This window comes from Panicum virgatum, chromosome 7N, assembly GCF_016808335.1.
Source record: "Panicum virgatum strain AP13 chromosome 7N, P.virgatum_v5, whole genome shotgun sequence".
Taxonomy (NCBI): Eukaryota; Viridiplantae; Streptophyta; class Magnoliopsida; order Poales; family Poaceae; genus Panicum; species Panicum virgatum.
Window position 1 is genome coordinate 38,974,842 of NC_053151.1, and position 14,688 is coordinate 38,989,529.

Genomic DNA, 14,688 nt, shown 5'->3' on the forward strand with positions numbered 1-14,688 from the left:
CGCACGTGTTGAGCCCTGCCTTGCGATCTCTACTCATCTGTACAGTGCTTTTTTCTCAGATTTGGTGCCGTCTTCAGGTGGAGTGTCCTTAAACCTGTGACTGAGTACTGGTGGGGGAAGAGCATTACCGTCTCCAGCAAGGGCGTGCGTGTATGTCACGTGCGGGCCACGAGACTGGTGTGCGGAACGGTAGGTACGCGGCACGTGCCCCCAGGTGTACCGTGTACAAACTCAGCTCCAGTACGTACAGCCGCTGTAGGAGTGTAGGGGAGGTGGGACCCAGAAAAGGTGGCAAAAATTAAAAGGGAAGGCGATGGATTAATATCTGGGGGTGGGTTTGGTTGCCCCCTTTGTCCTCGTACGATTAGACTAGTAGAAGCAGCAGCCTAGCCCATCATCACTGCTTGGCGTGGCCGTTAAGTGCAAGCACTGTGCGGCTGGTTCGTCTTCTTCCACCTCGCGGCCATAAACACGCGCGAGAAGCTCGCTGACCATGTGAAGCGGACGACTCTGCTTTCCTCTCGATTGCTTCCACTGGGCTGCCGCCGTCTTGTTACCTTCTTTTTCTTTGCGGTGATTCTCCGTTTCCCCGGGTTTTTGCGTGCTTGCCTGCTCGGCGGAGGAGAAGCGGCATGCCGCCGGCGAGGCTGCTCGGGATCTCCATCTTCTGCTTGCTTCTCTTCAAGAACTCCGAATCCGTTTCAGATGACGGTACTGCTCCTCGCATGTGTCCTGTAATTGTTTCTCTTCCTGGTCAATTCTTCAGTTTTGTTTCTTGACGAGTTCTGAAGAATTTGGTTTGTGCTGTGTGTGCTCGCGTTGCGTGTGCAGTATCTGCGCTTCTTGCGTTCAAGAGAGCCATCTACAAGGACCCTCTGTCCAAGCTGTCGGACTGGAACTCCAGGGACAAGGATCCCTGCACATGGTCCGGCGTCGGGTGCTCGGCGTTCAACAGCCGTGTCGTTACTCTGTAAGAACTACGAAGTCATCGCTCTCGTTTGTTCCCTTGATGCTTTTTCCTTTTTTTTTTGCAACCTCTTATGGTTCTAACCAAAATTTTAAGGTTCCCGTTTGATCATAACTTGGTTTTATTTAGGCGTATACGTGTGGCCTTTACTGTCTGCTTGCCCAAATAGCATAGTTGAGATGGAAAACGAAGTCGCTAACCATATGCCAAAAGCAATATGCCAGCTGTTTTAGAGCTTGAAATGGAAAACTGTTGTTGAAACTCAACACTTGCTGGAGGTAAAAGTAGAATCCTCTCTGCATCAACGGCAGGACAGAATGATGCATGTTCTTTCACAGTAAAAGTGGGTAAAGTTTCTGACACACGATAAGGCACCCAGCTGTGGAAGCTATGATTGAACTTTATCTATTACCTTTTACTCGTGTCTTCAGTTGACCCTATGAACCATTCACAAAGTTTCTCCCTAGAGCTCTCTCTCTCTCAAAAAAAAAAAAGGTTTCGCCCTAGGAAAAAAATGTAGTAGTTTTGAGTATGTGGAATTGTGGGGTTTGTGGTCCCTCAAGAATTCTCAGTTTTCCGTTTTTGTGTTGAAAGAAAAATCAAAGACTAGTGGTATTCCTCTGAATTCAGATAGTTTGAACAAGAAAAATTACCATATCTCTCTCTCTCTCTTGATGAACATGATGTTCGTCTCATATTAATGTCTGTTACTTGTCACTGTCTAGAGAGTTGTCGAATTCATCTCTCCAAGGATTCTTGGCACCAGAAATCGGATCCCTGGGATCTTTGCAAAAACTGTGAGTAGAACACTCCATGTAACCCTAATTTTTAATTTCATCTCGAATGAATACCAAATGATAATATTGGCAAACTTCTTACAGCATGTTGGATCGCAATACTTTCATGGACTCAATACCAAAAGACTTCGGCAAGTTAAAGAACCTGATCGAGCTGAACCTTAGCAGCAACCAACTTGCGGGGCCGATTCCCAGTGAAATTGGTGACATGCCAAAGATTGCAAAAATGTACAAACAGGAGCCAAAGATCAACTTATGCTGTTCTCAGCATTTCTTCAGTTTCATAACTCATCTGTTCTCTTATGCCCTAGAGACCTTCACGCAAATCGGTTGGATGGCGCTATTCCTCCTGAGCTTGGCAAGTTGGGAAGCCTCCTTGAGCTACGCTTGAGCAATAACCGTCTTACTGGGACTATTCCTGCAAGTAATGATTCGAACATGTAAGTAACTGTTTCCATGTTTTCAAAGAAACTCCAAGAGTTGTTTTCAGTATGCACGAACTTGAAAGAATGTTATTTGTATACAAAAGGAATAAAGGAATTTAGTTAAGAAGAGCATCTATCAGCACTGACTGCAACTCTTGCAGTTTGAATTTAGTTGACTGTCTGGAGAGAAGCTGAATGTGATAAGAAACAGTGATCAAACTGTCAGCTCCAAAACTTTAACAGTACTCTTATATTTAGACATCAACTGATACGGCATTTGAACAACCAGTTGTACTTGTAATCCTTCTTTCAGGGAATCTACCAACAGTAATGACCAAATTGGATTGTGTCAGTTATCTCAGCTAACTGATATTGACCTCTCATATAACTTTTTGGTTGGAGATATTCCCACATGCTTAAAGCAGATCCAAAGGTACGCCTTCGCCTTTTGTGGTTTAAGTGTTTCAGTTTAGTCTTCCAGAACTTACCTGTTTTACAGTATTTTAACAGATCAAGCTTGGTAGGCAATTGCTTCCAGGACAATGACACATCAAACCGTCCACTCCAGCAATGTATGGTATATTATATTTTAATAGTTGACAAATTATAGTAAATTACAATTTATCCTCTTTTTGGCTGTTGGATACTTTTGTTCTGTAATTTGACAAGAGCAATATATCCACATCACTATTGCTCCAAAAAATTGCACACAACTGGTTGCAAGATACAACTAACAGTTCCTGGTGAAGATCCATGCGCAGGGAAAAAATTAAAATATCTCATAAATTTACTTTATCAATAGGCTGTTACTGCAGCAATCTATCTGCTAAACTACATATTCTGTCAAATACCCATTAGGCCACCCTCTCGTCATCCTAGAAGATGAAATTGGGTTCATTTCTGGGCTCGAGGACATAGTGCAATGATAGAAGCCTAACTATAGGCTAAATTATCTGACTTGACAGGAGAAAAGTAAGCCTAGTCACACCGCAGATTGTGTTGTCAGTTTCTGTACTAAGTTACGGACCATTTGGGACCTGGGGGATAGTAAACTTGGCTATGCTTGTTAAAATAAAGACCTGAACTTGACACTTTGTTTGCTTCCTTGTTGGATTCCAATATCCCATCTCCCACATTCTTCCTTTTGTCCTTATGTGATTTGATCTTTAGTCCAAGGCTCTTCTCATTTCTGTTTGTTGTTAATAGCCCCATCTTGTTTTTTAAAGATGCCCAAATTGTTTTTTTTTGTGTTTTCATATGCATGTCTACGTTTGAGTGTACCAATGGGTACTTTCAGGTACTTTTACCTTGAACTTTTTTCTAGCCGTTGATCTATGGAAAGTATTTATAAAAATTAAATTAAATTAGTATGGGGTCCCATTTTTGGTACTTGGTCCCACATTTTGGAAGTACCAGGTACTTTATTCTAGGTACTTCCTACCTTCACCACCGTTGGATTTTATCAGATGGACGGCTCCTATTTTTTTTCAATCATTGTAAAATTTCTCTACATACTGTCATAAACTCAAAATAAAATGTTCCCAGTTACTTCTGTGTTACTGCAATGTGCTTTTCCTGACACTGAGCAAGTGCACTACGTCATAATTGCAGGTGAAATTAATCAGGACACAGGCAAAGACAACCATACTGATGAGAATGAGCAGAAAGGCCTGCCAGAGCCACTTTGGCTTCTCATTCTGGAAGTCATCGCAGCAGTATCGTTCCTTTGTTTGTTGACACTTTGTACCATCACTGGCCTCCGAAGGTGCAGAGCTAGATCCTCAGGGTCCGGGAACAGTGCTCCATGGACAAGAGCCGTGAGCTGGAAGGAGAAGACCGTAATATCAATCGGTGAGTGCGTACTTTTTATGCGAGTTAGTGAGTAGTAGTGACAAAGCTAAACTGTACACTCAATTGATTACCACTCGTTGCTTGTGTAGATGATGATCTCCTGGTAAATGTGCCGAAGATAAGCCGGCAAGAGCTTGCAGAAGCTTGCGAAGACTTCAGCAACATAATTGGATCTTCTCATGAGACAGTCGTGTACAAGGGAACTCTGAAGGATGGCCGGGAGATTGCTGTTGTGTCCCTGTCCATTTCAGTGCATTACTGGAATGAGTATGTGGAGCTGTACTTTCAGAAGGAGGCAAGTGCTCACCAGTTCCATACTTCTATGGAACTCATATTAAGATTTTTCCTGCTGTATAACAGATATCATAGTATGCGTTCAAATACTTCAGGTGATAGAAATGGCTAGGCTGAGTCATGAAAATGTTGCAAAGCTGGTGGGATACTGCAAGGAGTCTGAGCCGTTCTCGAGAATGCTTGTCTTTCAGTACCCACCAAATGGGACACTTTATGAACATCTTCACGGTAAGCATATAAGCTGTTGCTTTGTTATATATGATTCCACAGCACGTAAAAAAAACATTCAAAGCATAAACTTGATGCGTTATTTGCTTGCAGATGGGGAAGGGTGGCAGCTATCTTGGCCCAGAAGGATGAAACTAGCTCTCGCCATCGCGCGTGCTCTCAGATACTTGCACACCGAGTTGCAACCTCCGTTTGCTGCTGCTGCACTGACATCCAGTTCAATTTACCTAACTGAAGATTACTCACCAAAGGTCTGTGTCGGCCTGCACTCCTCCTAGCGACACCGCTAAATCAAGAGCAGCACTTTCTTCTCGAATGGCAGCATGAACATCACGGTCTAGTCCTAGCTCGTGTGACAACTGCGATAATTGCTTTTCTTTTTGTAGATAATCGATTTCGAGAGGTGGAGATATCTTGTGAGCAAACCAGGACTTGGGTCAGTAAATGGCGGGTCTGTCAACAGCATAACGGATTCTCGGCACAAGCGCTTCATGGACGTCCAGGCAAACGCCTTCGCGTTCGGGGTGATCCTGCTGGAGCTGATCAGCGGCAGAGCCTCGGTTTCCAAAGATACAGGGGACCTGGTGGACTGGGTAAGTGGCTTTGCTTTGGCTCAACTTTGCTCATTTGGTCAAGCTTCACTGGCACTGACACCTGGGCACCTGGCATGCCAACAATTTCAGGCAATGAAGCACCTGGAACACCCCGAGGAGTTCAGCAAGTTGGTGGACGAGAGGCTGCAGAGGCAGAGCGTGAACCAGGAGAGCCTGGGCATCGTCTGCAACGTGGTGAACCTGTGCATCGACCCGGAGCCGTCGCGGCGGCCCTCCATGAGCATGATCGCGGCCATCCTGGAGGAAGGCATCGAGGCGTCGGCGGCCACCTTGATGAGGGACTCGTCTCTGGCCTGGGCCGAGGCCGAGCTGGCCATCTCCTAGATGCCCTTTGCTCGCCTGCCCCTCCATGTAGTTTGCTTGGCAGTAATGGTTTGACCCATTGTTACTCCATTTGGCATTGTAATGGTTTTTGTCTTGAGAAGGAAAGGCACAAAGATCTGAACTGAAAATGAATCGACTTTTCGATTAAACAAGCACTGGCAGGAAGAGTTTTTTTTTTAAAAAAGAAATATCAAACACAAACAGAGGGAGCATTTCCCTTTTGCCCCTCGGTGCTCTTTTCTTTTAGGAAATTTTGCTGCTCGGTGCTGGGCGTTGAGGCCCAAGGAAATGGCAGGCCACAAACTATAAGGCCCAATTACTACTTTGCAGGATCGCGGGCTCGTGCAGGGGACGCATTGAAGAGATCAGGCCTTAGGGCTCAAAATCTCAAATCGCCAAAATACGGCCCAACTCGGCCCTGCACCACTTGTTCCCCGGAGTGAGCTTTTCTCTCTCTCCTTTTTTTTTCATTTTGAGAAAATGAACAAGGGGCCGGCCCTAGGGGAGAAGCGGGGAGAAAGAAGGCAAGGTCTTTTTGCCGCCGCGTCGCCATGGCGGGAGATGGAACCGACGAACACTTGACGGAGTACGAGAGGCAGCGGCTGGCGAGGATACGCGAGAATGAGGCCCGCCTCGAGGCCCTGGGCCTCCGCGGCCTCGCAGCGTCCCCTCTCCTCCGCAACCCGTCTCCGGCGGCGGTGGCTAAGGGGAAGCAGAAAAAGCGGTCCGCCGACGAGGACGAGGAGTACGTCCCATCCGACGATGGCCGCGGTGAGGAGGACGAGGACGAGAGCTTGTCGGAGAGCGGGCAAGACGACGACATGGATGGGGAGGGGAAATCGGCGTCTAGGTCTCGTGCCAAGGTGCCTCTTGTTCCCCCCTTTTCTCTTTTAGATAGACTTACTTTTCTGTGTCATGATCGATTGATGGGGCTAGTTTAGTTTTGTGATGGTAATATGGCTTCTTATGTACCAAACTGCGTTTGCCAATGGCAAGTTAAATCCTCTTGAAGTATTTTTTTTTAAAAAGGAGACCCTCATTATTAGTAACACAAATGGCAACTTTATAGCGCCATGGGTTTGAGATTTGCTGATGTAAGAATATGGTTCGGTATCAGCTGCTGTAGTATATCAGATATATGGGCATATTGCCTATTTGCATTATGTTGCATAATACTTCTTTTGGTTCAGGGAAAGAGAAAGAAATTGTCAAAGTCAAGTAAATCTAAAAAGATGGCACCTACAAAAGGTTGCTCTCCTACTGATTTCGTGGATGATGATGATACCTTACAGCAGGTATTGTGATAACCATCAAATCAACTTTAATCCTCGAATGCCAATTTTTGTGCTGAATTTTCATTGTATTATTTGATCGGTACTTTAGCTATGCTAATGTGCAGGCAATTGCTCTCTCACTGGCCGAATCTTCAGAAACGTCTGTGACTGCAATTGGTGCAGAAACTTCAAGCACAGTAAAGGAAGCAAGTGAAGGCACTCCATACAAGAATAATGGCAAAACATCTATTCAGGACTCAGCTAAGAACAGAAAGATTAGAATGCTGGTACATCCCTTCCAGCTTGACATTTATTAAGCTTCACTTGCCTCATGTATGTTTATACTCATGACTTGTGTTGTTTTCAGGGTAAGAGCAGGATTCAACTGACAGAAGATGATGTGGTTGCATTCTTCTTCTCATTTGATGGTACTCTTATCTGACAGGCTGACACCAAAATACCAAATTTCGTTTCCTACATATCTGGCAGTCATGCAGCTATAGGATTAATCATTTCCTCATCCAAGGATAATGAATAGTCTTTCCAGGAAATGTTGTTAACTCGAAGAAACTTTCTTTTAGCTACTTCTATTGTAGGAAATATGTGAACTTTGGTGCAGATGTTTTCTTAGTTCAGTTTGGCACCTCAAACTTGTTTTAAGCCCATAGAATCCCCCCCCCCCCCCACACACACACACACCAAGTCCCCATCTACATTTGAGTAGCTGTAGGTTTAGATACAAAGTAGAACCGCAAACCAAATTTAGAAGGAATAAACATCTATTCTATAGAATAGTCATGTCATTATCCTGATATGTTGTTGCACCTAGCCTAGTATGGAGCCGATCCAGGGAAGAATATTTGTGAAGCTACTTTAGTCTATAATCTATTCGCTGCACAATATTTGCCATGAGGTGAGTACAGGATGTCAGTACAAGGGCAACCTGAAACTATGGGTTTTTTGACGGAAATGGATGTGATTATCTAAGGAGCAAGCACATAATTGACATAATTATTGCTTATATTTGTGGTGTGCTCTTCAAAGCTTCACTTTTTTGTTAATCGTGGTACATTGCTTGTGCAAACAGTATGCAAATGTCAATTGGTTCACGTTTTGATTTACAGAAGTTGGTAAAGGATATATCACACCATGGGATCTTGAAAGAATGGCTACAATAAACGATTTCATCTGGACAGATTCTGAGATATCTAACATGATCCGTTGCTTTGATAGTGACGGAGATGGAAAGGTTTGTCTTTGTTTATTAATCAAGTTCAAATATCAGAGTTTTTCTTCAGAATCCACTTCGGAAAAGTAGAACCAGTCTGGTTCCTGGCAGCTGCTATTTGCTGAAGCATTCCGAACTTAGAAGTAGGCAGGACTGGCAGGTTTTGCTTCATCCTTGCTTTATGAACTTTTTTCGGGGGAAAAGATGCCGTTTAAATACCATGTCCCTAAGCATGGTTTCATAATGAGGATAGGGCGCACAGAAGTGTTCATATTATTGTATGAATATCACTAGTTACATTAGAGTGTCTGTATTATTGGTTCCAAACTAAGGCATCTACTTGTTTGGTTCACGATTTACAAAATGATCAGCTGCTAGTTACAATTGATTTTTGTAGTATTATTGAAACAAAAGGTATGGGTCTCTCTTATAACTAGCCAATTTAAGCAGACACTAGCTAGCATTATGGATGTGCACTAGCAATTCCAATTGGGGAAGTAATTGTGCATGAATTTCTATCCAAGGTTATCAAAGTTGCACAGTACCAGGATGACAATTTCTCTTCCAACTCAATTCCACAATACTTCTCCCCCAGTTTTTTACATCTTGGTTTTGCTTCTCCACAGATAAACCTTGAGGATTTCCGGAGCATTGTATCTCGATGCAACATGCTGCAGGAGCCTGAGAAAAGAGGATGAAGCATGGTGGTGGTCTGAAGATGGCTGCACTCAAGTATTCGCACCGTTTCCATAGTCTGACCGGAGACGGTGCATGAAGAAATATGCAGAGGTGAACAAGTATATGAACAGATGAACAAAAGTGTAGCCTTTTTAAGTAGCCTCTGTTCACTGAACCCAGCTTAAGTAATGCCAGGAGCTTGCCAAGTCTGACTAGGAATTTTGTTGTTGGGCATGAGTGCTGATCTCTTCCACGTAACTCAGTTGTGGCCATGTACGCACGACTCGCCGACTCGTACCATCGCATTACATTTCCGTTTTCTTTTGAGGTGTGGCCGTAACTAGCGTACGTCCACAGATTTCCCAGATCGCCAAATCGCCACATGGTTCTGCTCATGCGTTGCAGCTAGTAGCGTACGGGCCCGGGCAGTGCAGCGTCCCCGCCGCGATCGTAACCAGGCATAGCCATTCCACTGAGCATGTGCAGCGATACAGCCATGTCTCGAGTGCAGAAATTATTGCATCCTTACAAAAAAAAAATCGCCACACTTTTACTTGATTAACACACCAGAAGGATTTCTCAACAGCTGCCCACAAAATATCAATAGTTACCCAGTTTCTTAGTTGCACAAGCTGACATAAGAGCTAACACAATATCAAGGAGACAGGCTTGTTGCCTGGGTGAGGTAGCCACTACGCACGCAATTACTGAAGACACCAGATCCCGAATATGCTATGGAGTAGCGCTGTAGTACATGTGAATAGATGCATTGGACCGAATACAATCTCGCGAGGGAAACGGTCTAAGAAGATGCAGATTAACACTGGCTCATCTATCTCTTCATGATAAATCCTAGCAGAATCCCTAGGAGAGCAATGGCCGCCACGACCGCAAATGAGAAACCACCGTTCTGCTTGCTGAGCTCCCTCCTTACAAGGTCCTGTCGAGATTCAGTATAGAAATTTTAGCTACACCAGCTTTAATGAATGCCATATCTCTACATTTAACATGTTTACTTTGAAATGCCATGGATATTGCATCTTTGGAATGCAGCTGGTTATGTGAGCCAAATGAGATGTAAATGAACAAGCAAAGATAGAATAGCGATGGAAAAACAATCAAACTCACTGCTGAAAAAGAATACTGCAGCATTTAAACGTTGCATACGCCCAAATGTTTGAATAAAGATAGAAAGCACTAACCAGCTCCTGTCGAAGCTTATTGTTCTGCTGAATGGCAGAGTTCCTCTCCTCTGTCAACTTTGAAATCAAAGCAGATGTCTACACAGAAAAATAGGAATAAGGTGCCTTATTCAAAGAATGCAAATCCAATGTCGAACTGGACCACATTGACTACTTTGTGAGAAGTAGAACGGGTAAATGCAGTACAAAAAATATATAACAGTGCTTAATAGTATGTGAGATCAGCTAAACAGACGAATCCACACTGACTAGAAAGGACCAATGAGCAATGGAGAATTTAAATCATTAGCAAAACTAGATCATGAGACAGATGCATATAAGGACCATGCTAAAATGTACACAGTAGCACGACAATAAGTATAAAGAAGCTAGAAGCATCAATCAACACAGCAGTACTCAGTTGAAACTTAACCAACACCCTTGTACGGGTGTTGATGCACAGTGCTAAAATCTCATGCAAGAATGACAAATTTACAATGACTTGGGTGGGCTAGTATTAGAGTATACTAGATTTATGCCCGTGCGTTGCTACGGGATAAAATTTTTTCAAGCATCAATACCACATAATAATTCGAACAAAGTATGAACAAAAGAAATAGTTTGTCACTAATTACACCTCCCTATCGAATCCAAGACCATGCATGCAAGTCACAACAAATAGTTTGTCATAAAAAAAAACCATGCATGCAAGTCAAAACTTCCATAATCGTGTGTGGAACTACCGAAGTAGGATTCACATTTTTAGTATTATTTACTCCAGGTAAATGACAATGTATAAATCTTGAGGGACACTCCATAGTACCAAATTAATGCTTTATGTACATTTCCTACATATTTTTGACAAAAACGCTCTGAATTTGTTATAGAAAACCCAGCTCTAAATAAATTTCCATGCAATCAAACAAATATACTTCAATTTCCTCTTGATAGCTATGAAAATTATTAATATGAAAACTTGGAAATCATGTCTCATCATCAATTTCTACGTAGTCACCATCTCTTTAACATCTCCAAGTATCATATTGAGATGCTGATCAGCTGGAAGAATAAAAGGCGATTTAGAAACAAACAGAAAAAGAACGCATACAATAGCAGCATAAAACGAAGGTGAATCATTACATGACTAATACAAGCATTCAGATTAATCAGCTGGACAATATATCATATAGATATCAGACTAAACATGATTACACAAGCAGATATGAGCTATTAAGTTATGGAACATAGCACAAAAGAAATGGAAACACAGGATAATGTCCAATGCTCCACAGTCTGCCCCACCTCATCAGTGTCCTCGTCGGTAGGGATGTAAATGATACGGATATTTTCCGGCCGTATTTGAATTTGATCCATTTTGGAAGTGTTTTTATCCTTTCATATCCGATTCCGGATATTCAATATCTGTAACCAAGATCCATATCCGGATACTAAAAGCTACATTTTTATGATGTCGGCACCAATTACAATTTATCCGGTAAAAACTAACACTATCCGTATTGAATCCGTATTCGAACAAAAATATAAAAATAAATATGATATCTGTGATATCCATTCATCCCTACTCGTCGGGCTCACCGGCTCCCCAGCCACTGTGGCCTACAAAGTCTACGCCATCCACAGCAGCAGGTTGCCGAGGAACGGCAGGCCGGGTGGGCTCGGCGGGAGGTAGTTCTTGCCCTTGCGGCCCCGTGCTGCTTCGAGAAGGGCGGCGAGAGGCAACAGGAGGAGCGCGGTGCGGAGGAGCTGCATGTCCTTCTTGCTCTGCTCTGATTCCCCCATCAGTGAACGCTGATGTGATTGATTCTTTTTTTGGCTAATCAAAGCCACTACCAATGAAATCAATCTCTGCCGAGATGAATCAAACAAACCCTACCCAAATCGTTCTCAACTGAAGCAAAATAAAATGCATACCACCAAAGGTTGAACATGAACCTTTAATTTTAGGTGGAAGCGCTCTGGCTCGGCGGCGGCGGCGCGAGCGCAGCATTTGGCAGGCAGCAGCAGCGCACGACGACCGGAAGCGAAGCCGTATCAGACGCAATGGCTAATTCGCCGTCATTGCTGCCGCCGCTCCTACTCACTTCCCTCTTCTCAATTCGCAACCTAATCGAGCTCGCGGCCGCGGATCTGCGCGGAGAATGGGGTCTCCGCCAGCTCGATCCGCGCGGCTAGCTGCAGCTTGCGCTGCGCACGCGGGCCCAAGGTTGGGTGGGAGGCAGGGAGGGGGCGAATGAGGGCTCGCCCGCCCGTGGCTCTGTCGTGGCTTTGCGCGAGAGCGGGGAGAGGCGGTGCGCGGAGGCGGAGGCGCAGGCGGAGGCGGAAGGGATGGGGTGAGGACCAGAGGAGGCAAGGAGGGAGGGTGATTCCACGAAGAGAAGCTGGAGGTCCCACTTGTCGGCGCCGATTGATGAGAGGAGGGTCTCCGCATGGTTCCGCCGGCAGAACATGGGGCATGAGGACACTACAATCTTTTTAGTAGTAGAGATTTGGTAGTTTAGATATTCATATCATATCCGGCCATATGTATCCCGGGGGATGTCTTACCCCCAAGTCATGTACTCTCATATATACCGGCCCAGGCCTCAATGCAATGCATCCATCAATTACACCAATCCTATTATTCTACAGCTAGAGCCTGAATACATTCACTACTCACTAGTAGCTTATGTCTATCTCCTTGCACAAGGATCTATAAAATCAAAATCCCAATCTTCCAAGTCCAATTGTGTAAGAGAGCAGAACATCATCTGATGCAACTATGTGCTTAATGTTTCTGTGCTCACTTTTGAAATTAATGCAATCAACTTGTAAAGTGATTTCAGGTTTCAACATAGGTGCTTGACAGAATGCTAACACACTACGCGAATGAGATTTTGGTGTAAGTCAGACCTAACATCACATTAACATGTAACTCCATCAATACAAGTGTGGCTTGCTAAACCATTTATCATTCATAGTTGTAAAGCAAATGCGCTGCAAATGCCTTGAGATAACAGCTACATTTGTTCCTGATATGTGGTTTTTAGGTATCATCAGTTTAGAAATGCTCATGTTGTCATTGCGGTGGTAAACTGATACTAAAAAAGGCAAATGTTTGGTCCCATGGGTGTTTGCAGAGAGCTCACCTCAGAGGTAAAGCCTTCTTGGTCTTTTTGAGATTTTACAGCCTGTAACCAGGAACAGTTCAGTCCAACTCAGTATGATAAAGAACAGTAATCAGTAAATATACATGAAAGTTAAGATACTAACAGCCAAAGATAGTGGATCATCTGGTTCCCTTGTTGTCTGCATCTAAAGGGAAACTAATTACAAGAAAATCATTTAAGTGTGAACAAGGAAATGAACCAAGCAATAATACTTGCAGATCTCACCTCTTGGGAATTGAACCAAGCAGTAATATTTGCAGATCTCACCTCTTGATAATTCAAGTTGCTTCCATCAGACAATGAATGTCTAGGTGACGAGCCTTCTTCAGATCCCTCACGCACCGGGGATGGCGGTTTGGGTGGTGGGACGTAGACAACCCTCAACTTCACCTCATCCACCACATTACCTGATTTTTTGGTAAACTACACAAGGTACAACTATAAGCGCTGAAGAAACAAACATCCAAAAGGAATATTACACAAACAAAATTCAGAATGTGAAGTACCATATCTCCAGTTATGTCCTTTGCTGACGTGTCTTCAGCCACCATAACACTTTGCACGAGAAACTTGTCCTTGCATTGCATATCCGGCGGTGCCTCCTTTTGCTCTTGCATTGTCACTAAGAAATTGGAGACGGCGTCAAGTGTTACAGAATGATAATAATCTGGAAGACCCATATAAACCGAACTTGCAGGGATTGAGATGAGGTTGGCATTACCAATGACATCGCTGGTGGACCGTGGTGGCACAATGCCGCTGTTTGGTCGGACACAGTACTTCTTCGGGCTCGTTGTCTTAACCTGACGCACACAAAATCCATTTGAATCATGCAAACTGTTAGTGTGTTCAACGTTTCGTGCAATTCCCTACTTCTGTAACCTTGGCAGAGCGAACTAGCTGAATAGAAAAGGTGGCTTCAGAATGCCGAGTTTATTTATTTACCTTGAAGCCGATATAGTCATCCGTTCTGTTCGCTAGCTGCATAGAGCATGAGATCTGCTTCTTTGTCTCGACTGCATGATTAAAAAAGACACGGAGAATAAAATTAGCACGGCAACAAAGCCGAAATTCCCTCGAGATTCTTATTCTCGAATAGAAAAAACGCGCGGGAGAATCTACGAGCAGCCACCCAACTATCCAAGCATCACACCCAAGCCCCGGTTCAAAAAAAAAAAACAACGCAGCCACATGTGCAGGGAACATTTAATTAATTACGACACGAGGGAATGTTCGGCGGAGGAACCGTACATGGGAATCGGAGCTCGAGGGGCTCGATCCCCAGCAGCTCCTTGGAGTCGGACCCCATCCCGCCGCCGCCGCTCGAATCCGGGAGGGAGACTCACGCTCGTGCGCTGTGCGGGCTTGATCCGGGGCGGCAGCGACGCGGGCGAACGGGGAGCTAGGGTTTGAAGAGAAGCGAGGCGGGTTTGCGCTCGCCTCGGAGAAGAGATGAGCGGAGCGGAGTGGAGTGGAGGAGCAGATGCGAACTTGGGAGTCGCCGAAGGCAACGGGTGGAAGGTTTGTTCGTGCCGTCGGACTGGGGAAGTGGGGAGGAGGCAGCGTCAACAGGAGAGGATCCCTGTCAGTCGACGCTGGGTCGCGCTGGAGACGAGCACGAGTTGTTTTTCTTTAAAAGAAAAGGACGTTACGTTCAAAA

At 44.4% G+C, this 14,688-nt stretch overlaps 3 protein-coding genes across 10 annotated transcripts; 2 read left to right on the forward strand and 1 right to left on the reverse strand.

The window, feature by feature from the left end:
• Positions 1 to 344: 344 nt before the first annotated feature.
• On the forward strand, positions 345 to 5,652 carry LOC120682660 (probable LRR receptor-like serine/threonine-protein kinase At1g63430). Its single transcript, XM_039964633.1, has 13 exons — positions 345 to 711; positions 832 to 970; positions 1,693 to 1,764; positions 1,849 to 1,992; positions 2,076 to 2,204; positions 2,503 to 2,622; positions 2,700 to 2,761; positions 3,801 to 4,040; positions 4,130 to 4,335; positions 4,430 to 4,562; positions 4,656 to 4,813; positions 4,949 to 5,155; positions 5,246 to 5,652. The coding sequence occupies exons 1-13, from the start codon at positions 633 to 635 to the stop codon at positions 5,498 to 5,500; spliced, it is 1,944 nt and encodes a 647-aa protein (XP_039820567.1). The 5' UTR covers positions 345 to 632; the 3' UTR covers positions 5,501 to 5,652.
• A 324-nt stretch (positions 5,653 to 5,976) lies between these two features.
• Positions 5,977 to 8,960, forward strand: LOC120680444. The gene is made up of 6 exons (XM_039961941.1): positions 5,977 to 6,363; positions 6,691 to 6,795; positions 6,900 to 7,061; positions 7,142 to 7,202; positions 7,899 to 8,023; positions 8,629 to 8,960. The coding sequence occupies exons 1-6, from the start codon at positions 6,052 to 6,054 to the stop codon at positions 8,698 to 8,700; spliced, it is 837 nt and encodes a 278-aa protein (XP_039817875.1). The 5' UTR covers positions 5,977 to 6,051; the 3' UTR covers positions 8,701 to 8,960.
• A 249-nt stretch (positions 8,961 to 9,209) lies between these two features.
• On the reverse strand, positions 9,210 to 14,639 carry LOC120680442 (vesicle-associated protein 1-2-like). 8 transcript variants are annotated; one of them, XM_039961934.1, is made up of 10 exons: positions 14,280 to 14,639; positions 13,974 to 14,044; positions 13,750 to 13,831; positions 13,535 to 13,650; positions 13,254 to 13,451; positions 13,132 to 13,167; positions 13,007 to 13,049; positions 10,877 to 10,923; positions 9,883 to 9,960; positions 9,213 to 9,620 (listed from the first exon to the last, which is right to left on the reverse strand). In XM_039961934.1, exons 1-10 carry the CDS (start codon positions 14,335 to 14,337, stop codon positions 9,513 to 9,515), a joined length of 837 nt encoding a protein of 278 aa, XP_039817868.1. In that variant the 5' UTR covers positions 14,338 to 14,639; the 3' UTR covers positions 9,213 to 9,512. The 8 variants fall into 8 exon arrangements, with proteins under 8 accessions (XP_039817874.1, XP_039817870.1, XP_039817873.1 ...); XM_039961932.1 differs by having other exon boundaries at positions 13,132 to 13,173; XM_039961937.1 differs by having other exon boundaries at positions 13,296 to 13,451; positions 14,280 to 14,638.
• Between the last annotated feature and the right edge of the window lie 49 nt (positions 14,640 to 14,688).